Source organism: Heliconius melpomene, chromosome 6 (assembly GCF_056956725.1).
Source record: "Heliconius melpomene rosina isolate 202511_hmr_F chromosome 6, ASM5695672v1, whole genome shotgun sequence".
NCBI classification, from domain to species: Eukaryota; Metazoa; Arthropoda; class Insecta; order Lepidoptera; family Nymphalidae; genus Heliconius; species Heliconius melpomene.
In genome coordinates this window covers 7,943,735-7,968,801 of record NC_140394.1, presented here as the reverse complement: position 1 = coordinate 7,968,801, position 25,067 = coordinate 7,943,735, and the positions used below count along the sequence as shown (strand labels likewise).

Here is a 25,067-nt window from a genome sequence, read left to right as displayed (position 1 = left end):
AATAATCATTTTATATTGTTTTACATGATTTAAAAAAATAAAAATAGTCTATGGACGGGACAACAATTAAGAATTCTCCTCTGCTAACTTCTTCCCTTAGCTTGATGACCCCATAAAATAATGAATTGTAGTTTTTCCCTTGTTTAATAATAAATAACTTATCTGTGCTAAAAACTTTAATAGTAATTACTGGTATGTTTCGGAACTTGTAAATCTATTGGTTTTAAAATCTCATTATACAAAATATACCATGTATTTCAGTATATTGAAATGAAATCTAAAGAATTCGACGATTCACAATTACTTGTAATAGTCTATTTGAATAAAGAATATTTTGAATTTGAATTATGTGAAGTTTATTTGGCATTTCATTGTAACCTTTTTGGTGTTTGTATATTAGATATTTAGCACGGTTTTAGTCTTGGTCCCTGAAGTTAGCTGTATCCGGCTGCGCAGATTTGATTTAAGTATTTTTCTTTGATTATTTTCTTCCCGAGTGAACATTGCGCCAAAAAGCCAGCCACAAACCATTGATCATAATAACATCCTAATTCCTACCTGCAGGTAGACTATCTGCCGGCGCATCTCGGCGCAGGCGTCGGGGTGCAGCGGCGACGCGGGGGGGCGGCGCCCGTTGCCGCGCGCGGGACTCTCCGCGCACGCCGCCAGCAACGGGTCGAGAGTTTCACTCTGAAAATTTATTATACATGTTAAAATTCGAAGTTGAAGGCTTCTTACTAAAAAAACGGAATGTGTATGGATCTTTACGTATGTTTTTTAGTCTTATTGCTATTTTTATTATGGATTTTAGATGCTAAATAGATCCTTAGCAGGTACTTAATTGAAGGTTACTAAGAAAAAACATTGTATAAAAATACTATTAAGATAAATAGTAGTAATTTTGTATATAATAATGATATATTTTATAACGTTTAATATAAAAAATAATAGCCTATTAAATATTTATAACGAAAAACAACTGAAAACGTTCCTGTAAGATTTTAACACATATAGGTAATCTAGATTTAAAGATCTGAATGCTATTCGAATGATAAATTATAATAAAGAAATTAATAAGTCTAATTATTTCTGCATATATAACCTAACACAATTGTTAAAATATATCAAGAAATGGGCCTGGTTTTTATACTTTCATAAACATGATAATGTTTTCATTCACCATGCGTGGAAACTTGCATCACTGGGATCTCTAAACGTAGTTATTAAGGTCGATTACACGCAAATAGATTGACTTATTAGTAAACTAGTTGCCTGCTCTGGTAACATTACAAGTTTTATTAGAGAGTTTACCTATACACATATGAATAAAAGAAAATCGTTTAATATGCAATTGTAGCTTATTTAAAAGACATGTGTAAGTGAAAATTTAACAGAAAATTAAATATTTTTATTTTTTAATTTTAAACAGATTTAGCTTTTTACCTAAATTTAAAAAAAATTTATGAAAACAATGAAAAACCAGTTACGTGTTTGTGAAACAGGACGTGTCTAAGTGGATTTGTGAAAAAAAGGAACTACTTGTTACAGATGTGAAGTATCACTTCACTCACGACCATGAGTACCTATTCTAAGAGCTTATAGTCCTTAGTGCCAACTTTTTTATTTAACATATTTTCAAATAAAAAAATATACTAATATACGTTTTTAAATAAATATTGAAGAATTTGAATGCAAATAGCTCCTTATCAAATAAGAATATGTTAATGACAAATGAATAATTATATAACTATTAATTATAATCTTATGTTAATTAGTAGATCGTGCGTCATATATAGGTACTTACACTCATCGAATGATGCTCCTCCCCGGGCTGAGCGGCGGCAAACAAGGCAATGCAAACAACGAAAAACATAAAAATTACACAAAACAAAACAATAGTGCAATAAGGTAAGGCCAAAAAAACAGCGTCCGTTATTAGCTGTTAGGTAAAGGCAGTGTGGTAAACGGCAAATTATAATTAGAATAAAAAAAATGCATTCAATAAAGCTATAAGGATGTATATGTTTAATATGTTTTCATTTTAAAAGTTAAAAAAGCAAGAAATTCAATTAAAATGTAAAATAAGACAAAAATCTATTATAATTTAAATGTTATTATTATTACTATACAGTAATGCTAACAAATCGTTATCGCCCTGAAGTTAGGTTTTCTAAATTTTTGCGCATTGTCGCATTCGGAAAGAAAATATTCAAAATTAAGAAAGAAATCTGCGCAGCCATCTACGGCTACCTTCAGGGCGGCCACGACACGTACCTACGAATGCCAATTAAAAGCCCATGTAATATAAAAATTAAGATATATAATCTACTGCTCTATTTACACAAGTTAGCATCTTTTCCCACTATTGTTGCTAACAACGGCTATAGGTCTCAACGTAATCTTCGTTGGCTAACTGTGGCTAAAGAAACATTCGCTATTATGGACGTAGTTCCACTCGATTAAATTATGATAATGTAAGCCACTCTCAATTAAGATTCTCAATTATGGCAGTATATCATAAGAAATCTACCTTCTGTTACATCATGGATTATTCTAAAGAAGCACGCGATTAATGTTACGTGGGAGGTAGAAAAGTTCCCTGAGAAATTATTTTATTCCTTTACTAAGTAGGCATTAAAATTGTTAATTATATAAACTTTTTGTCTTAAGCATATTCATAGATTTTAAATTTATTACAAAAAGACTGAATTCGAGTTGAAGATTTCTAAAATAACAAAAACTGTTTACGCTGTCTGCACTTGTAAGAGTGCAACGAGTACATGCTTCTCGTTCTAAATCCCATTAAAGTTATCATAATTATTATGTTCCAAGAAATCAGTTTCTTGGTATACTACTTTTATGATATTCTATAATTTTCTATGTTCTTATTAGAGACCAATGAACAATGATTATGACATTTAAACAGGTAAAAAAAATACAGATTATAAACACATAACAGTCAAAGCTAACAAGACATGGAAAAGTGATGCAGATTAAAAAAGTAAATAAAAAAGAGGCTCTTTCATGCTAACTGACCTCCTGTAATACCCGTTTAAGCTGCAAGAGCAATGTTTTGATGTCAACAACATCTTGAAGCACTGAGGACGGCGCACGCGCAGGTGACGTGCTGCCGTCGCTGATGCCGGCGTCAGAGGGGGTCTGAGTGCGGGATCGTTGCAGCAAGCGGGCTGTACGTACGGGTAAGCTGGCCCTGAAATATGTTAGAAATTAACTTAATGTTATATTTTAGGATTTAACATATGTTTTAGGATACTTACATATTATTACAAAAATAAAGAATTAAAATTATGTGTAAGTGCCAAATAATACAAATCAATATAATATATCATAAAAATTGTGCAAAAATTGTTTAACTAATTTGAATGCAGTTTTCACTCGTGTATTATGGTGAGCTTCCTTTAACATTTATTATTTGTTTTATTTCAATCAGCTCATAAATAAGAAAGTTTTATTGAATTGACTCAAACTTTAGTTTTCAATACATAAATCTTAAATAATAAGGTTATCAGAAAACTATAAATAACAGTGTAGTTCAAGCGGGCGAAGTTTCGGGTCGCTAATAATAATCAATAAAAAGTACGTAATTACAAATATTCCTTAGGAATATTACAAATATTCCTAAGTATGTATGATTTTTTAATTATTGTAAATTAATTTAATTTACATAATAGCTTCCATGCGTTTTTATCTAGTACGTAATGTGATATGTACCAAATAACCAACTTTTGCGGTCATGATAATATGTTTTAGATTTAAAGAATGCGGTCAATTTATGTGAGGCACGAGTACACTGTATCTTATACATCTCGTAGGTGAAAGCAATAGTAGGTTAGTCTAAGAAATAAAGAGTTAAGCAATTATAGTAAATTCGTCATATTAGGTTTGTATCATTTACATAGCTTAATTATTCTTTCGATAATTAGATTAGGTGAACCGCCTTGCGAATTGTATGTTGTGTGGCTTCTTAATTTTTGGTAGTGAAGACCCTTCTACTGGCATTAACGTATTTACGTTATTTTAAGAAACCTATATTAGATAACTATTTATTTAAAATAAGGACAAAAATTGGTGTTAGTGTCATTACATTGAAAACGGAGAGCAATTACTCTCTCGGTCTACCTTGATAAATATCTAAGGTGTACCTATATAAAGAAATCTATCATGATAATCGTAACATAGTCTAATATAGAACTGATGGTACATCCGCTAAGTATAAAAAAATCTTAGAAAGTAGGCCTTTCTTTGCTCTGCTAGTCTATTTATGTTTTATAATTTCTAAATTCTCTATAATATTAATTTAATTTATGAGTAATTCAATGTAGAGTAATAAAAACTATATTATAAGTAACTATATTGAAAGTATTGTATATAAAGTAAGATAATAAATTATTATTATAATACACTATTCGACTCGAATGTTAATAGATATCGTTATTTAGGTGTAACTAAACGCTAGTCTATTTTATTGACGAATACAAGGTTATAAATACTATTTGAAATTTTAGTTCATTTGTTGATTAAAACATTTAATTTTTTTTTAAATAAAAAAAAGTGTCGTTATGTTACCATTTGACATTATATCAATAACCCTTAGTGACGTTGTTATTATTATTCAGCAGAGTGAATTCAGGTCGGCAGAGTGAACCTAGCGTTAAGACACTCCGTTCATTTTTCAGCGAATTCTAGAGGCGTTGCGTGTTGAATGGCAGAACTCTACCCCGCGTTTTGCGTGGACACCAGAGCGAAGGAATGACGATATTAAATATATAATTTCCTCGAGTGGGGATCGAACGCACCACCAGTCGTGTCTACAGTCACAAACTTCTGCCTTTGCGCAAGTACTGTTGTTATTACGTACTAATATATTTTTAAATATTGTGATGTTGTTGATAAACAAAGAAATAATTGACAGTCTAAGCATATAAGTGTATGTTTATCGTGATTCCCCAACGAGATAACACTAAGAACATTAGATATAGAAAGGAAAAACGATAGTACCCGATTACAGCATGAAGCAATAGAGCGTGATGGAAAGGTGTAAATATGAAATAACTATAATAATACCCATTTTAAAAATATAGTATGATTTCATATCGTGTGGGCACTGCCATTTCAAATATATAGGAAAAGTCCTTGATTCGTTTTAATTGCATCTACCTAAATGGCTTTATTACATACAGACCTCTCGTTCGACCTCGTTATACCTGGTCGTTCGAAAAATAATAGATATGCCTTACTTCTGTTACGACTAGGTCACTCGGACAAACTGTAATATATAGTGTTACATGTTTAAAAACATTGGAGCCGTCGTTTGTCACCGATAAGCGTCTTAATCAATCGAACGATATAGTATTTTACAAACTGATAGCACTCAAGAAAAGGTTTATTTGAAATGTAATATCTAAAAAAAATTTCATAATGTAAAACGTTAGTTGAAATCACCACAGAAATTCGCAATAACACAAAAAAAATATTTCACAAAAGTGACACGCGATCTTTACACATTGATATTTGGGCACCTGTATTGCTTGGCTCTCTGACTCCGTAGGCTAGGAGCAGGGCTCGAAGACCTAGCAGCGGGTTCAGCGACGTGAAGGTCCGTCTTCTGTCTCCGGGCACCCATAGCTGGCTGGGCACCGGCGGTCGCGGCACACGAACGCATAGCGGGAGATTTTCACGGCGCGCACGCACACGGCAGACTGAAGTTCGCGCGCCCGCGCTATCGCTAGTTCCACCGCCAGCTCGCCCGGAAAAATCAGATCTCGCGACGACCCTAGCCATTCACGCCGAACGGATCACAATAACTACGATTTCTTTTGTTACACTCTATTTAAAATGAGTGATTTATATTAATTTTAACGTCATGATTTTAAAGTTTAACTTATAATTCTAAAACCACTTGTCAACGCTATTATAAAATAATAATTATTATTATTCTAACAACATGAGGCAGCCGAGTGTGTCGTACAACAGAACGTCAAATAAAACTACCGCCTATGAAGAAGCGTCACGCTCATTGCCTCTCACAAACACTTTTTTTTGCACAGAAATCTTGAAATTATAAGATGTCATCGTTTGGCTAGTGGTCATTGCGATACCATATTTTTATAACTTAATTGAATCCACTACTGTTACTTTATATTAAAAAAAACCCGTTTTCTTTTAAAAAATACGCCCGAATTGGATAGGAAGTGGCAGGTTAGTCTCCGTAGAAAGTTTGTTTTGGTTTAACACAAGAGTCGCCGGTGCCGGTGTCACTTACGGCGGCGACGAATGGCGCATGCGTGGGGCCGTTCAATAATTCTATGCCTGCTACAGCTGACTCGAGTAACAAAAGGCTAATTCTCCATGTTTACCTACTCAAATTTACTTATTGAAAGGCCAGTTGTGGCGCGGAGTCGTAAGCGTGTGATTGTAAACACGACAGGTTTGTATTCGATTCCCACTCGAGGAAATTAAACATTAAATATTGACATTTCTTCGATGTGGGGTCGAGGTAAAAGCGCGGCGTTGAAAACAACAACACGAAATGCCTGCAAAATTCGAAAGCCTCCTTAGAGTGGAGTGTCTTAACACTAGGCTCTGCCTTCACTGTTATATGCGAAAAAAAAACAAATGAAGTAGACGTGTAAGGTATATAGGCCTACTTTATGCATTTATAGTATATACATATATTAAACATAATAAACAAATAACCAGAAGTATATGGTATTTATTTTAAGCATATAAAAAGTTTTTATAGTAATTTAGGATGAACTTGTTACACTCCACGAAGCGGAGGAGTCGAAATCAGCCATGTGGATCTGTCACGGTTCTGCTTAACGGGACATTATGTGTCAGCTAGTTCTGTATTACATGGATATAGGGAATGAACGATATAAAAAGTTTTAAACATTAAATATTATTAACCTTGAAAGACTATAATCAATTTATTAGAAGGCCAGTCATGGCGCAGGGGCACAAAGTGTGCTGCAAAATCGACTGGTTGTGGGTTCGATCTCCACTCGAGGAAAGGAAATATTTATTTACATTTATATTTTCATTTCTTCTCTCTGGTGCCGAGGCAAAAGCGCGGCGTTGAGTTCCTCCACTCAACACGTAATGCCTCCAAAATTCGGCGGAAAGTGGGGAACAGAGCGTCTGAACACGAGGCTCCCTCTGCCTACCCTGCTGTGTAAGGGATATAGAGTGAAGCTGATTTTGATTTTTTTAGAATAATAAAAGCTGCGTTTGAAATAATCCTATAAATAATATTTAAGCCGAGTATACACGTACACGTACACGGGAGTTATATATACACAAATACTACAAAAAATAAATAAAAAAGTTTAAAATTAAATTTTCAAATATTCCAAAAAGCTTCAAGTAGCGGTATTTAGCAAATCCAGTTCCATTTCTGCTACCTGGCCTACACTATCAGTAGGTATGTAGTGTGTATGGATGTACTACATATAACCGGATCCTGCATATCGTTTCATGGAAGCGAAACACAAAAGCTGTATTTTTTGAACAAGGATAAATACTTAACGATTTATAAAATCACTAGTGGACCCGAACGCGGCTACGCCCGCTTGAACTATACGAATATTTATTAAATATATTTATGAAATTATTTTCAGTTTTCAATAGAGAGACGCGTTAAGCAAGCTCATTTTGGGTGACGTTTTCTAACAAACGTTGCAAATCTTTGCTTAGCAACGGTCGCTTAGCGACGGTTGCTATTAACATGGCAGAATAAATTGCATGTCAAATTAATAAGTATTTTAATATATTGGTATATATCGATAATATTACAAATATGAGAAAAAAAAGTATCCTATGTTCATCCCGAGACCCTCAAGTATCTCTATCTCACAATTAAATTTACGATTTGGCCCTGATTGCGTAAAAGACAGACCGACAGACAGACAGACAGAGCTACTTTCGAATTTATAATATAGGTATGGATTGTTCTCAGCTTCATGCTATATCCTACACACAGCAGGCAGAAAGAACTTAGTGCTTGCTGCTGGCGGAACTTAACTCCGCGCTTTGCCGTCAAGGCAGAGACCAGGGACGACCAAGAAATGAAAGTATAAATTTAAATAAATAAATATTTAATTTAACAGTTGAATGACAGCTGATTAAAAGTCTGCCATAGAGCTACATCAATTGAATACATCATGTCAAGTAACGGTACATCAGTCGCAAGAGGGGGGATTAATAAATTAACACCGCGAATTATGTCCAGCTTTGCAGATTACATAACGGTCCCATCTTAGAAATATTTGATCTTAGCATGGCGTTGGTTACGTTTTTTGCGAAATAAAAAATTAATTGCTGATCGATATCGACAGATGACGGGGTCTCGTGTTAGTGAATAGTACCTAATCTATTTTCACCGACTTCTGTGAAAGGAGGAGGCTATCAATTTTGGTTAACAATGCTTTTGACGGGGTGAACCGATGGTTTTTTTATTTAAAAGCTGGCGCTTCTCATGCCGTCCCGGTTAGGGATGCGATTGAAGTCCGTTTTTTTGTTAGTTAAAAGTTAAATAAATTGCAATAGCTTTAAAGATGAGAAAAATATCATATTAATTATTAAAGATATCAGAATTAGTGCTTTTTTATTATAATAAGGAAAAGATGTCATGATGAATGGGCCCAATATCTGACTGTGGGTTCCATTTCCACTCGTAAGTATGAATAAATTTCATTTCCTCGTTTTGGTACACTTTTTGGCACGGCGTTGAGTTCCTCCACTCAATTTAATGTGTCGAAATAGGCTTGACATAAGAAAGGGATAAGAATAACATTTCTTATTTATTTCATCTTAGTGAAATGTCAGTGTTAGAATGCATCTAATAATATTAATAAATATTTGTTGGTCAAGATCATATTATTCACACGATATTATTGTATGCACATATTTAATCGATTTGACCTTTTCACAGCTTAATGAAAATATTATAAGAATTATAATTATACAATGTTATTGTATTTATAATTATAATTCTTATAATATTATAGTATAGTTTTTACTTTTTACCATTTTTATGTACACATTCTCGTATAGCACAGTTAGACAGAGATAACCTACTGTTTTTAAGTGGATAAGCTCCAAGAGCGCCGCCTGAGACGGTTTGGCCACTCGTCGGCCTAAGAACTATGTTGGATGCAAGTGCCTTGCTATACCAGTTCCTGGAGCGCGACCTCCCGGACGCCCAAGGAAGTGCTGGTTGGATGTCGTGATGCAGGACATGAGAGCCAATGGTCTAACCACTGAGGACGCAAAGACCGTGTAAATTGAAGTAGGTTGAGTAGGAAGGCAGACCCTGGTAATAGCCGGGATTAATACCAGGAAGAAGAAGAACCTACTGGTTTTTAAATTATCAGTTAGGACATATAACAAACTTGTATAAAGTATAAACATGACCATGTGAAGCAGAAGGCAATAGCTACTAGCTATAAATTGTACTTATTATTAAACAAGATTTTTTACTTAAAGTCCAAATAAAATGTATGTCATTTAGGTTTAGTTTAATCAATAAATTAACCACATGGGTTAAAAATAAGGATTTATACTTAGCGAACGTTTTTTTTTAAATTTATGCAAAGAGTTTTGTTACTAAAAAGATTTAAGGTGAAGCAGATAAATAAGTCCGTTATTTTGTAATAACTTTATTAACATTTCAAACATGTTGCTAAGTGTGGTACTTGCACAACATGTTTGTATTGGAAATTAACATACATGTAATAATTAACTTGAAATTTTACTTTCTTTTTACTATATAATACGACAGAACTTATTTTATTTCTATGTTAATGTCACACCTTAAAAGTGATTTGAATATTTAATGTTTAATAGGCAATAATAATTATGTAAGACAATGTAGGCTCGAAAAAGTAAAACGCAAGTCGAAACATTTTCCTAGAATAATTTTATCTAATACTATAAAATTTACTATTAAAATTATTTAATTTGTTTCTTAGCTTCACGCTGTATCCCACATATAGACAGGTAAGGCAGACGTAATTAAGTGATAAGGCACTCCGTTTCCTATATCGAAAATTAGTGTTAAAGCATTTAGTTCCCGAAAAATAAATCATTTACCCGAATCGAACTTAAAACTGTTACAGTCGGTGTGCCGCGAGGTCCTCTTTTCATTATTGATTTCATAATATTATTACTATTTATATTAGTACTTCCTGAGAAAATAATCTTTTATGCATTTAGCTTATTATGTTACACATGGAAACCACAAACAAGCGCTTTGTAAATAAAACCTAATGTAAAGGAGAAACTTAAGATGAATATCAGGATGATATAAGTTTCATATAATATTTTATGAGAAGGTGCTATTTAAAAAATTACAACAATCGATTTATATAAGATGAAGTTAATAAATATAAATTTTAAAAATAATCTTTACGTAGTATTCGTTGGGAATTGGAGTTCCTATTTAACCCCGCACATAGCACATAGGAAGATAGGCAAAATGAACCTAGTGTTAAGACACTCCGTTCCCACTTAGACACTTCTGTTCTCCACATTCCGTCGAATTCTGGCAGCATTCAGTGGTGGTACTCAAAGCTGCGCTTTGCCTCGACACCAGAGGTGATAAAGATAAAGAAAATTAAAATATTAAATATTTCACTATGTTGAGTGGGAATCGAACCCACAACCCGACGTATCTGCAGTCACACGCATGTCACTACTTTACAATATATAAATATCATAAGAAAATTAACTAGATTTAAATACCTTTGTGCTTGGCCATTCAGCATTGTGACTACTTGTGCCACAATCCCTTTAACGGGCGCCTCCTTCTCCATCACAACACTAATTTTTTCCATCGTCATCACAGCACTGGTTTATGTTCACTATTTTATTAAACACTACTTCTGTCTTTTTTTTAGAAAACGTATACTAGTTATGTACGTGGAACTATGAAGAAATAAACATTTGTGATAACAACTAACATTAACAACTAATATTATAATTTATATTCAAACATAATTTTAAATAAATAAATTAATATTTAATATTAGAAAATATATGCAGACGATGTTTATTTTTTTATATTTAATTTAAAAGGACATTAATGTAAATTTAAACACTTTAGTATGACTAAGAGTCTTGCATAATATCTTGCTCTTATTTGGAAATAAATGTATTCTAAAATGCTAAAGTTCTTTACACGCAGGATGTTGATAGCATATTTATTTTCTATTTAGCTTAGAATTCGGAATAATTTAACATAGAATAATTTTATAAAATATACGACGCAAAACAAAAAGAAAATTGCAATTTTTATTAAGCTGATTTATTCGGCTAAAATGAATTCCAATCTAAAAACAGAAACTGAGTAAAATGAAGAAACGTGAAAGTCAGGGTCATAGAGTGAAACCCGTTGACAATAGCTTGTGGTTAAACATTCTAAAATAATATAACACCCAAAAAATCCAAAACTGTATAAAAATATTTTTTATTTTTTTTATTTTCGCATTTTTTTATTTTTTACATATTTTAAGTGTCTTGTGTGTGTAATCTCCAACTATAACATTTTTTTTCTTATAGTGACACATTTCTTAGGAATTCATAACGTGATGTTGAGTGATGAGATGATCCATTTTGAATACTACAGATATGTTTTTATCATTGATAGAAGATTGATAAGAAATATTGGAAATCGGTCAATAGATTTTTATATATTTTGTCAATTTCGATGACAATTTAGGATATGATTGCTTGAAAAAAATTAGAATTAGAAGAATTTTTACATATTTAAAGATTGTAATAAGATTAAATAATACCAAATTTTACATTTTTAAACGCCACGCGTTACAACCAATTTAATTAGCAATTTATATTCACGATTTATCGTAAAAAGTAAGAAAAGAATATACTAAAATAATAATTATATTAGAATTTTAATAAAGATAATTGTCAAAAATCGATAGTCACATTCAATGATATTGGTAATAAAAAAAACTAAATGGTTATGCAAATAATACTGTATGACAAAAATCATAAAAGAATACATAAAATAACGTAGGTATAACTTTCACCGGTTATGTCAACTAATATTCCGATACAATTCTTTCACATCTAAAATCAATTTTATTTATTTCTTTGTTTTTTTATGGCTTTTAGGCGTGCCAGTGGAGCACAGATATCAAATTTACAGAGAAGACTGGTATTAATGTCGAAATATCTAATAAGAGGACAAGATATGGTTATACCTGTTCATAAGAAATAACCGTTGTCACAAAATGTTTCACTAAAAATAAAGGCAACTGATACAAGTTCTCACTGGAAATTTCACGATAATAAAACTTTTGCTAAGCTATTCAATGTTTCCATGGCAATGGGGTTTTTGAACAACAAAAGGGGCTGGTACGCGATATTTGTATCTACTGTTTAAAATCTGAATATTATTAGGTGAACGACTACTAGAAGAATAGAAGGGATAATAATATACCTACGTCAAGTGTCTAAATTGTTGTTTTCTTTACTTAGCGTAATTTGAACAACAAAACTTACAAACATCCAGTTTCTATCCATTTATAAATACATATCAATTTATGGCTGTTAAGCGTGCTGTTTCTGCGTCAGTAGCACCACCGACTCTTGTAGCAAAGACGATACATAACAAATATTTAGTTAAAAAGTTATTCAAACTTATTAAATTCTACTATAGACTTAATTATTCTTTAAATTTAATTTAACATATTTTTAACTACCAGGGTAGGTGGATATTTAAACTGTCAGTTGGGTTCTAAAATAATTATAATATGACATCTTAGAATATAACCATTTACAATTATACACAAATTAATCTATCCTTCATTAGTTTTAAATAGATATTTAGAGTAAATTCTTCAAGAAAACATGTATTTTTTATAAAATACATATTAATATTTAGATATAAATTGTATAGCTTTTGAATAGAAAATATTGTAATTAAAATTTCAAGAAGAGGGTAGGAATAATTTCGTTATACGCGTATTTATCTATCCCATTTACAATGAACGGCCTATTATGTGTTTAAAAAGAAGAGGAATAAATAAATCACCGTACACAAGGACCCTTTAAAACCAAGACATCTGTTCAAACAGCTGGTTGATGCTCACAGGAAATAATTACAAATGTTTAAGTATTTAAATGTGTCCTCCTTTAGTTGAGCGTTTTGTTACTAAAGTAGTACAAAAATATATTAAAAAATATTATAGTAAACATAAAAGAAGTTGAAGTTTCATACAAACAAAACACTGTTATCGTTATCGATATAACACCAATAAAAACTTAAAGGGAAATAGCAGTGATACGTTATCTGGACGATAGGGAAATAAGCAAAATAGTTGAAAATTAGCAAACTAAAAGTCAACGAACTTTGGAAGTATAGAAAAAAAGGTAAAATAACCAACAGCTAATGTTGCCTTAAATTCCACACAAATCCAATAATGTATAATTGAATTAGTGATGTCACACTCACAAAAAACACATGCTCATTTAATTAAAAATAATCTTAATCTAGTTACACTAATAATTAGAGTAATTTTCGGCGTTTAACGACCGGTGTATCGCCGTAATACGGTGTTGTACGCACGTGGTTTTTTTTAAAATCCGCACTCACGACGTACGTCCGCGCGCGCGACGTATAACAGACTAACACCGCGGTGGAAGGCACGCGGGCGCAGGCGAGATGGACCGATGAGGCAGAGCCAGCTGCATCGCTCTATAGGATTACCACACAGTCATAGAGCAAGGACCTTTCGACACTTCGAAGCTCACCGTAAAATTTACCTTGAAAATCAGATCCCGGAACGTTAAATTTCTCTTGCGAAACTTATTTTTGAACGGTCACTCTCAATTAAATTGCCCCAGTGCTTAATTAAGTGGTGGTTATGACCGTTATTTAGATAACGAGAACAGTACGATAGTTTTTTTTGTCAAATGTATGACTTTTTCTGCATTTCGTTTTTGTGAAATTTTATAATATGCTGAGTTTAAAAATAGTTTTGTACGCGTCTACGTTTAAAGTACTCGTTAAACGTTCCATTAATAATAATTGACGTTCTCCTATTAGTTGCCATGAAACTGATATACCAATTGAGCAATTCGACTATTATTAATGTTGAGGCCCGTTGTAGTGCAGGGTGAATGTAAACGCTATAGGTTGTGGATTCGATTCTCACTCAAGGAAATAAATATTGTATATTTCCATTTCATCGCTCTGGTATCGAAAGAATGAATGGAAGTGGGAAACGGAATGTCTTAACACAAGGCTATCTCTGCCTACCCTGCTAAATGCGGGACACAGAATGAAGCTGAGAAAAAAAGACTATCCTCAAAAATGAGTGAACTTTTATAAGCACAAAACTACGGTTAAAGCTTTGGAATGTACGAGCAAAGGCTAAATGCAAGTAGATGTATGCAGGTAACATCTTAAAAGCGTTGTGCCCCGCTTCGCGCATACAAGATTCGCATAGGTCGTCCTCGAGAGTCACGACGCTAGGGAATTATTCCTATTGTTACACAACTCCCATTGTTGTTGCCGATTTAATGGGGGTCAAACGAACACTCAGTCAAAGTTTAGAATTGTGACCTACAGATGAGAAACAAAGGTAAATGCCCACTATTTTTTATAAATCAAATAAAATTAAATCAGCTTCACGCTGTATCCCGCACACAGCAGGTTAAGCAGAGGGGAACCTAGTGTTAAGACACTTCTGCCGAACTTCTGTTCCCCACTTTCTGCCGAATTCTGGAGGCATTGCGTGTTGAGTGGCAGATCTCAACGCCGCGTATTGCTTCGACACCAGAGCGAAGAAATGAAAATATAAACGTAAATAAATATTTCACTTCTTCGAGTGGGGATAGAACCCACAACCGTCGCGTTACAGTCACACCCTTGTGCCGCTGCGCCACGACGGCCTCTATTTTTTATTTAAGTGCCTATTGTACCAATCACGCGAATTTAGCTTTGATTTATCCAAGAATGTGAGAATGTTTTGTAAACGATGCTCTACGTGTAAAAGTATGAATGTTTTTTGTTTAGAATAAATTGCATTCTTAAGCTGCTTAAGTAGTTTATAATTAGCTTTAGAACTGGTTGAAATGCCTTCGGAGATAAAGTTACTTGTAAACTAAAATAACTTGTACTTATTTACTATGTCTGTATAAAAAGTTAATGTCAAAGATTTTAGTCTATTTTTCCTTTATTAGAGGTGATACAAGATATTTTTAACATTTTTAAAGTCTTATTCTACATTTTGGAAAGAAAATAATTTTTCTTTTAACTATTCTTAGTGTGTAGTTGATCGAAGAATTATATCGCTCTGGAAGTTAATTTAATTTTAATAGATAAACAATAAATATTAAGAATGTATAATTGTCGTGAGAAAAAATGCTGCTTTCAAATTAGGTAAATATAAACAATAGATATCATTTGTTTGAGTTTGTTTATATGAGCGCCTTTGTGTGTTATCTTGTTTGTTATTTTCAATAACATTGCCCACAATAGGTTTCACACAAGCAGTGTTCATTGTCTGAAACACTTAGGAGAAATCGTTCCGCTACTCTACTGAAATTAATTAATTAAGAAGCTAGTAATTATAATCAAATTAATTAAAATTTAATTTGAGCTTTAGGAAAAAAAACTGATAAAAGTTATTTTTATTGTTTATTTACCTTTTCACTTATAACGTAGCTATTTAAACCGATCAATTTTTGCAAAAAAAATTGCAAAATTTAACATTTACTAATAAAATATTTTACCTTGGAGAAAACCTTTACAAACCTAGCAAGAATTTTAATAGCTTTCGTCCTCAGAAAAAAAATGTTTATTAAAATGACAAAAACGTAAACTATACTACATAATAAGTTCCCACACAGAACTCGTTTAAGCGTCGGATGCGTTCCTGCGAAGCCAGTTATTGCCATAAGTCTCAAAGATAAGTCATCCCACACAGTTTTTTTCACAACATTCTTTAAATTGGCAAGCAAAGATTAAAATCTATGTGCATAAAAAGAAACCCTATATATATTATAATTGGGCTAAAGTTCACCATGCATGTAAATTGTGCAACAGACAGCAAATAAAGAGGTTTTATTATCACCAAACTTTTATCTCAGTTTTGTAAAATAAATGAAATTTCCTGAAGACCTGTCTGTCATTCGTTTAAATTGAATAGAAAAACACAGATCTAAGCTATAAAGAAATGTAAGGTATGAAACTACAAATATACATATTGCACATATTCGATGAGTGAAAAACCTGTATAATACGTAGGTCAGAGTGATTTAATATTTGATTTTTAGGGTTCCGTACCTCAAAAGGCAACCGGAACCTTTATAGGATCACATTGTTTCATTTGCAACTTTTTATGGGCAAATTTGTTATTTATTTATTAATCGTGTTATTTTAATAAAATGGAATTTGCACATTATTTTTTACAGATAGATATTTACTTTTTTTGGCAGAATTGAAACGTTTTCTGATTAGAAGTATCTAAATATATATATTATTTCGTAACTACTGCATAACTGTAACTGCGTAACTATAAAAATGAAGTTAAAATTTACATGTAAAAGATTTAATTGGTTTAATTTACTCGGACAAAATTAACAAGTTGTTGATTTAAGGCATGGTATGCCTTTAGGTAAAATAATCACGCTCAAGACTAATATTTTATTAATTTATTCGGCGTACCGTATAAGTTATTTAATGATTGTTATGTCACCATATTTGTACTACGAAGGTAACCAACTTAACTTAATTTACATTTATTTCTATTTAAAATGGAACAATAAATTATTTGCTATAATAATTTGTACTTTACAGCCATAGGAGTACATATTCTTGGCCAGTGTTAACTCGAAAACTTAGAATGGCATGTGTCACAATTTTTACTTACTTCCATTTGACCATGAAGGCAAAGCTGCAGGTAAGCAGAATATCACTAAAAATGAAACTCAGTACTTACCCAATATTCGTCAGACTAGAAGTGCTTCCAGTAAGTGAATCGGGCGCAACCTTCCCTTGTGCCATGGCTGCCAACTGCCGATCCAACAAGCTGTTCTTCTCCAGCAGTTGGCTCCACTGACGCACCGCTGTCTTAGAACTTGAAAGCTCCTGCCGAAGTTGCCTCTCGTCTAACGAGTTAAGACCACTGCGAAGTGAACTGTCCAACCTGAATGGAAACAGGAAAATTAGATTTGCTTTTTTTTATTCAACTTCACTAATTAATAAAATGAATACAATTATAAGCATTTGATACCAATTAACCGCAACGATTTTTCGTAAAATCAATATATTTATTTATTTACAAATGTATAGCAGCCATGATTCTATCGATATCTATGTTTTTTTGAGATTTTGTAGATGAGCTTGAGAGAATTGGAACCCATAACCTGGGTTGGTTTCATCCACACACATCTACTGCTACGAATTATATAAGTAATTAAACAAATAATTGACCTACAATTTTTTTTATAAGTATTTTTTTATATGTAATCAAAGTGATTCTTGACATAAGATAATCAAACACTCAGCCCAACTTCACTCGGTTTTCGACTTAAAAACCATGACTCATCTATTTATGTAAATATTTACTTAGTAGTTTCAAGTTTATTTTACATCATAACTTTAGAAAGATATATTATCGCATCTTTGGAGATTCTTAAACAAAGTAATTTAGTTAGCAAAGCACTATCTCGGTTCCGTTTCATTATTATTTTATGTAACAGTCATCGACATTATGTCATATGCTAAACTTTTCTCTTGGTGAATCGTGAAAGTAAAATCTTTTATCTTTTATAAATATTTTTTGTATTACATAATACTCCTGTGGGTGTAGTGGGCACCTACAATCTAGCTATGTACTGATATAGCTTTGTGCGATGTCTTTTCTTACAAATGTACATTTTTTTCTTACAAAATTTATAATAATAAAAATAATGGAGGGGCACAAGGATGTGACTGTAATGTGACCGTGACGTGACAACCGTGAGAAGAGAGAAGAGAGAAATCTTTATTTATGCAGTAAATTACAAATACGTAATTAATATAATATTTTATAGGTATCATCTTTTAGAAGATTTAGACAATAGTCAACATTTTCGCAACTATCTTTCTTAGGAGCCGATTGAGGTCACAAACAATAAATGCAACGTAAAAACGTCTTACGTACCTCTCAATGTAATCATCAACGCTTTGCAAGCTGGTTATGGATTGTGCCAAATCATTGTCCATCATGAGGTCGTCGGAGGCGAGACTGGACAGCGTGTCTAATGATGGAGTTCTCTCTGCAGGATTGCGTCCTCCACCTACTTTGTAAAATTTATTCTTTTATTATTGTTTTATATTCACAAAAAAATTCGGTCGTTGTGGCGCAGTGTGTCACTGTAAAGGCGAAGGTTGTACCTAAGTTCAATTCTTACTCGGGGGAATAAACTAATTAATATTTTCATTTACTCGCACTGGTAATGAGACAAAGAACAGTGTTAAGTTCCGCCACTCAACACGCCATTTCTCGGCGGAAAGTGAAGAACGGAGTGTCTTAACACTAGGTTCACTCTTCCTACCCTTTATACAGGGTACAGCGTGAAGCTACTGATTGTATATTCAATGCTTGTGGGTTCAATTTCTATTAAAGTGTTAATGGGTAAGGTTTATATTTAAAATATTTGGCCGATCTGAATAGACAAAATGCTGTATTGGGTTTCACCGTCTTCACCATTTTGGTTATGAAATGCGGCTTCAAGTAAAACTATTATTATATAATATATTTTGTGCTAACCACACATCCTTCAATTACTAAGCAAATTGCTAAAAATATAATCGAAAATTTCTAAAGCTAAATAAAAAAACAAAATAAGCTCACATTTTCGACTTCTTTGTGCTTGTGGACTAGACAATATGTGGTCGCGTGACCTCCTCAATTGTTTACATGAATCCGAGTCGTTCCTTTTCAGTGATGGACTTCCATGGTGATTTTCTAAGAAAAATATTTAAATATAAAATAGAAAATTAGGCTGTCGTGAAGCAGAGGGACAGCGTCTTGCTGCAATTGTATGTTTAACCCGAGTTAGATGTAGAGGGAATTGAATTATTTTTATATCCACGCGATATAGACAAAGTGCGACGGTGAATACCGCGATTCGACATGCATTCAATTTTGGGTTCAAAATAGAGAAAGGAGAACGGAGTGCATTTTTTCTCTCTGCTACTATAACATAAAAAAATATTATGGTAATTCAAACCGTAATTATTTGTAATACAAATTGTAGCAAAGTTACATAAAACTGTAATTCTTGATTTCTTTTTGCATGAAGACTTTAACGCAAATGAAAATTTTATTTTTACTGCGAACAAATATTTCATGATTGTCGCTTACAGTTATTGCGACTACAATTGTATTCGATTAGTTCTTATTTTAATGAAACATCAAAATAATCTTACTTCTAAACAACAAAGCTGGTTGATCAGCAATCTCGTCGTCAAAGAAATCTCTGCCATCAGATAATGAAAGAGAGCCGGAAGCATGCGTGGGCGTGCCCGGCGACGGCGGCGTTACGTTCTTACTGTTGCTATCGCTGTTACTGATACTGCTGCCGGTTCCATCACTGTTAGAAAATTTAAACTTTAGTTAGCGTACCATTTAGACAATTCTTATATTTTTATCTATATGAAAAGGATTTTAAATGATATAGCCTAATCGAATGGATTTCAAGAATTCATATTCTAATATGTTTAAATTTTAATACGTTACCAACTATTTGTTTTGTTTCAATAATCATTGTCATTTTATCATATGTACCTAATTGCTGTGTAATATCACTTTTCTTTTACACTAATGAAGTACAAAAATATTTATATATTCTTAAAATAATAAAAATCTTCGCACCTAAACTCCTTAAGCGGCTGCAATATTTCTCCATCCACTTTGTCATCTTCCTCCACAATAGGATCAGGGGTCTTAGTCTTAGTGTTAGCAGTTTGATATGCACTAGATATGGATGGAGCATCTCTATCTACGTGTAAATCGTTATTGGAGTCACTGGTACTGGTGGAGGATATCAGGCTGTCTGCTGGTGACGTTTCGTCGTCGAGAAGGCTTTGCGTAGAAGTTTCTAGAGCTGACAAGTCGAATTTAGATTCTTCTAGAGTGAGGGTCAAATTGTGGTCTGCGCTTTGGTTTGTGCATGTGCTTGTAGTGCTGTAGTTTGAACTTGTCATTGAACCTGAAGGAATGATATGTTAGCTTGATTTAAATATTTTGATTAAAATGAAATTTCAATTAATATGACAATAAAAAAATAACAGGGACGTGTCACATAAAAAAAAAGAAATATAGTGTACCCATCATTGAACTACGAAGAGAGTCATGTTGGCTCAACGTCAAAGATTTCATCAGCAAAGGATGCGGAACCGGAGGCTCGTCTGCTATCACTATCGTCTTCATGGGCACTTCTGGCTCCTTGACTACTTCCGGCTCCTTGGCTTCCAGTTTGGATTTATCATCTTCGCAGCTCGACACGCTTAAAGCGAGAGAAACGTCATCCTGTGACCTAACAAACGCATAATTATGAAAATATATGTGAACATTATTGTCCGAATGATTTTTTTTTTGCATAACTACCGTGTACAGTTTCATTTGTTCGATCTGTGACTCTTTTCGCTTTAAGAATTTAAGATAATGTGTTGAGAAACGGAGTTTCGCCATTAAAATAAACAAACTGCAGCGTTGAACTTGACGGTGTAGTTACTTATTTGGTTACCAAAGGTGAAAAATGGAGGTGGAATTTATTCACCTGAGCTTGCGTCGTACTGTACTTTTTACAGTATTTTCTTTAATTATTAGAAATAAATAATATATATAATAATAAAAAATAATTTTGCCTGATTAACATAAAATACTAACAACTGAAAATAACATTTTTTAAGTGCACATTTAAGAAAAATAAGTGAAATACATTTTTTTTGTGTATTTTATTAATTTAAATTTATTTATTTGAATTATTGTTACATAATGTATTTGAATTCAAATATAATACCTATTAGCCATAGCTTCTCCTGCGGCGTGGCTCTGCCAGGCGCCACTGATTGAATTGAAATGGCTTGCCTCGCTCTTGCACGATGGACTGGACTCCTTGCTCGAATCCACGCCTGGGGACGCCACACCACTTGATGATTTTATAAAGGATTTCTGTAACGAATATAATAAATTAAATTAAAATCAGCTTCAGGCTGTAGTACTCCGCACACAGAAGGGTAGGCAGAGGCAACATAGTGTTAAGACACTCTGTTATTATATATTTTTATTTATAATAAATACTGCAATTAGGATTTATATCAAAAATTCAAGCGTTTTAATTTTTACACGGGTAAAAACTGTTTACTGTTTCGCAAATATTATCTTTTAAACTAGCTTATATTTTTCACCTTTCATTCACATCTTTAAAGAAGCTTACAATTATATAATAGGCACTGCTACTACTTGATAGTGCTCTTGTTTCATTAATAATAAGTAAGCATTTTATTTACATAAGTTTTGTATTCAAAACTAATAACATATTTTTATTTATAATATCTACAAAATGTTATTTAAATCACCTGCTTATCTAAAACTTCAGGTTGTGCTCTATCCAATACTAATTTATCTTCATCTTTGTACTCTGTTTGAATTCTACTAGGTCTGGTCCTCGTCCTGTAGCGGTCTAAGGTGGACATGGGGGAGCTTTGCTGTGGGGGTTCTACTGGATAGTCTATGGGCTTTGGAAGGATAGGGGAAGGTGGGGTATAAACTGGTTCGGGCTCGCATTCTGGTGAGGACTCTTCGTTGAAGGAACTAGGAAGTTTTGGCAATGGGATCACTGCATGGCCTGTCACTACGGCTTCATCTGTAAAAAGAAAAATATTTGATATTAATATACTTATAAAGCCTATCTAACTAAACAAAAAAATGACTTGTACTAAATTATAGATTTATTTTTTTCCAATATAAATTAATTTTAAGCATTATTTACCCATAATATCTAAATCAGCAACTTGCAGTTCTCTCAAATGGAAGTTATGAGATCCTCGCATAACCATCTCCAAGTTGCGCGGCCGTCGTCGAGAGCGCGGCGACAGTTCCCCCTCGCCACCGGTCCACACCCCCGAGTCAGTTGACACCGCGGAACCTGCACCTGACACGGAACCCATATAAATACACTGGCATACATTCATATTTATGAATAAATTTAAGAAAATACATTTTACTTTACATTTTTTTTATTTTCGTCTTATTTTTCCTGTACAATAGAGTATGACAAGAAATCCTAGTATTAAAACAATCTATTCAAGTTTTCGTTTAAATTCGAGTAGGTCCGTGTTTAGAGGCGGAACACGACGCCGAACTTTGTGTTACTGGGAACTAGTGTACTCGTATAACTCACGAACATACCTACATCTAAATAGTAAAAAAGAGGCCGTCGTAGCGCAGTGGCACAAACAGTGACTGTAAGTTTCTCTATGTTAGTATTAATGCAACTGATTAGGCAATACGTGATGCATTTTTTATGATTTTTGGAGAAGAATATTCTCATAATGTAATCTTGGGCTGATTTTTATAAACTTATTCCCATAATGTTACATTTCAGCTAGAAATTTCAACTAGAATTTTTAGTAATAAAAACATTACTCCTAACAATTAAAACTTTACATGAAGAAATCGGTTCAAATTTATACACCCATGATTACTTCATGCTCTTAATGTAGAATTTATTGACAGAGGACACTGCATATCTATCCCAGTATTTAAATTGAATATGATTTTAAACTAAAAAGCTATAAAAGAAATATCATGTTCTAAAGCATAAACTGTAAACATATGACGAAGAGTTTGTTTTAGTCGTGTATGGAGTATGGGCCATCTGTTTGTTCAATACAATATGTAATAGGGTCGTGAAGTGTTTGTACATCTGTCTAAATATTAATTAGTCTTAATTATTTATTTGTCTTAAGTATATCTTTCCCACATATATCTATATTTAACATATTTTTATTTATATTATTTAAGGTAGAGTAAAATATAGACAAATAACATCAGTTTATTTATATAAATTATGTAAACATAACGAACATAATTTTTTGATTTTATATCTTACCTGTGTAATGAAGAAATCGTTTTTCAAATTTACATTTACTACGTAGACAATATTTATAATTAATATGATATTTTAGTAAGCCAAATAAATATATAGAACAAATTAAATACCTTCTCTCCATCCGTCCACAGCACCAGCTTTCCTAGTGTTATTCACCACCTGGAAATATTGAATTAAACTCATTACAAACGTCACTTTCACTGCACTTTCAAATAACAATTACAATTTATTAACCATATTTTCAACTACTCCGAAATCATAGCTCGCCAAACGAGAGGGCAGCTTAGCGTTACAATATACGACAGCGAATGTCCCCAATGAACGTAGTTACCGCGGGTTAATATAAATAGAAGCAACATAGTAAGACTTATCTTAAGATATCATAGACTCACTTAGAAAATATATGAAAAATTCTAATTATTATTTAAAGCACATTCTTCTAGACTGTTTCCATGTTAATTTGAATTGTTGTATAATAAATTGAAACACGTGTTCGTTAACGCAAACTCTGCTATACTCTAAAGTAAGAACGAATACGGACAATTAATTTCAACAAAAAAAGAGGTCACTCAATTGCTAAATTACTTAGATTACATGTAATTTGCGCTTGCAATCTCTTTTTGTAATTCTCTACATAGTTTTGAATTGATTTGTTTATTCTAATATTATTTTTATAAAGAAGTAGGTATTTGTAAGAAAAATGTTTACGACATTTGTTAAAAAAATGACTGTTTAAAGTTATGAGGAAATTATAAGTTCAAATTCAGTTTAGATGGCTGTGTCGTTTCATTTTATTATCATAATTCAGTTTTTCAGAGACTGAAAGTTAGTAATAAACATTTATCAAAGCAAAGAATGTTCTATACAGTATAGGATCTAAGCAAGAAATAAATCAAAATTAAAAAATCAGCTTCATAGGGAACCCAGTGTTAAGACACTCCGTTCCCCACTTTCCACCGAATATAAATATTTTATTTCCTCAAGTGGGGATCGAACCCACAACCAGTCGAGTTTACACAAGCAGTCAAACTATGTGCCCCTACGCCACGACTGGCTTCAACTATTTTATATTGAAATATTATCAATTTTATAACTTTAAATGAATAAATATTTATAAAGATTAATCCTTTGCAGTTTTATCTCGTGTGTTTACACATGAATGCATAGTGCAGCGATATATTTAACAAGCGGCACGGGTTTCAAAACTAACAGCCCTGAAATAGATGAAAGATGACCTACTTCATATAACATTGAATAATGCATCTTTTGTTCTTATAATAAAGGCCATTTTCGCGTACTAATCATTATTTTAAAAATAATATTTAGACATCTTGGTGATGATCAATGAAAGTTAGTTTAATGACTGTGAGAAAGTGTTATTACATAATATTTTTTTTAATTAAATATATATATATCAGTATTTTTAATAATATTTTTTTTTCTTTCACTTTATTAAAAGAAAGGTAATTTAAAAATTTAACATCTCTTTAAAGCTTAAAAGCTTAATATTTTATAATTATTTTTGACCTATATTATATGCGCACATAAATTTAAAAATTACAACAACAATTGGACGAACAAACAATAGAAGTGGATATAACAATGAAGAGATTTAAAAGAAAACATTCGTATTATGAATGGCTAGTAAATGGAAAGAAAATAATGAAAAAGCTAAAATTAAATGTAAACGAACTGCATTTCATGGATATACTTACTTGTTTCGCAGTTTTCGGATCGATATTCTTGACAGAAGGGTACTGGGGTCGCGGTAACTGATTGGTTTGGAAGGTGTACCTCCCTGGAGGTTTTAGAGGATCGATACTTGGAGTGCGAGGAAGTGAGGTGGCCCGACTCTGTTCTGCACGTGAGGGCTTTTTGGCATCCTAAGTTGGTAAAAAGTATAAAATAAT

General features: G+C 32.7%; 1 protein-coding gene across 13 annotated transcripts in view; it reads right to left on the bottom strand.

The window, feature by feature from the left end:
* LOC146538331 (uncharacterized) overlaps nt 1–25,067 on the bottom strand; it is a 65,894-nt gene that overhangs the window by 5,009 nt on the left and 35,818 nt on the right. For 6 of the 13 annotated variants that reach the window (XM_085186697.1, XM_085186710.1, XM_085186708.1 and 3 more), the window contains 14 exons: nt 24,873–25,040; nt 23,268–23,316; nt 22,036–22,197; nt 21,623–21,909; nt 21,064–21,215; nt 20,369–20,577; nt 19,914–20,250; nt 19,469–19,632; nt 18,891–19,004; nt 18,198–18,336; nt 16,992–17,198; nt 3,037–3,211; nt 1,805–1,831; nt 559–690 (listed from right to left, as the gene is read on the bottom strand). In XM_085186697.1, the coding sequence (XP_085042823.1) occupies nt 559–690; nt 1,805–1,831; nt 3,037–3,211; nt 16,992–17,198; nt 18,198–18,336; nt 18,891–19,004; nt 19,469–19,632; nt 19,914–20,250; nt 20,369–20,577; nt 21,064–21,215; nt 21,623–21,909; nt 22,036–22,197; nt 23,268–23,316; nt 24,873–25,040 (2,322 nt within the window). The remainder of the gene's footprint in view (nt 1–558; nt 691–1,804; nt 1,832–3,036; nt 3,212–16,991; nt 17,199–18,197; nt 18,337–18,890; nt 19,005–19,468; nt 19,633–19,913; nt 20,251–20,368; nt 20,578–21,063; nt 21,216–21,622; nt 21,910–22,035; nt 22,198–23,267; nt 23,317–24,872; nt 25,041–25,067) is intronic. The other 7 variants (XM_085186702.1, XM_085186699.1, XM_085186700.1 and 4 more) reach the window with 7 other exon arrangements.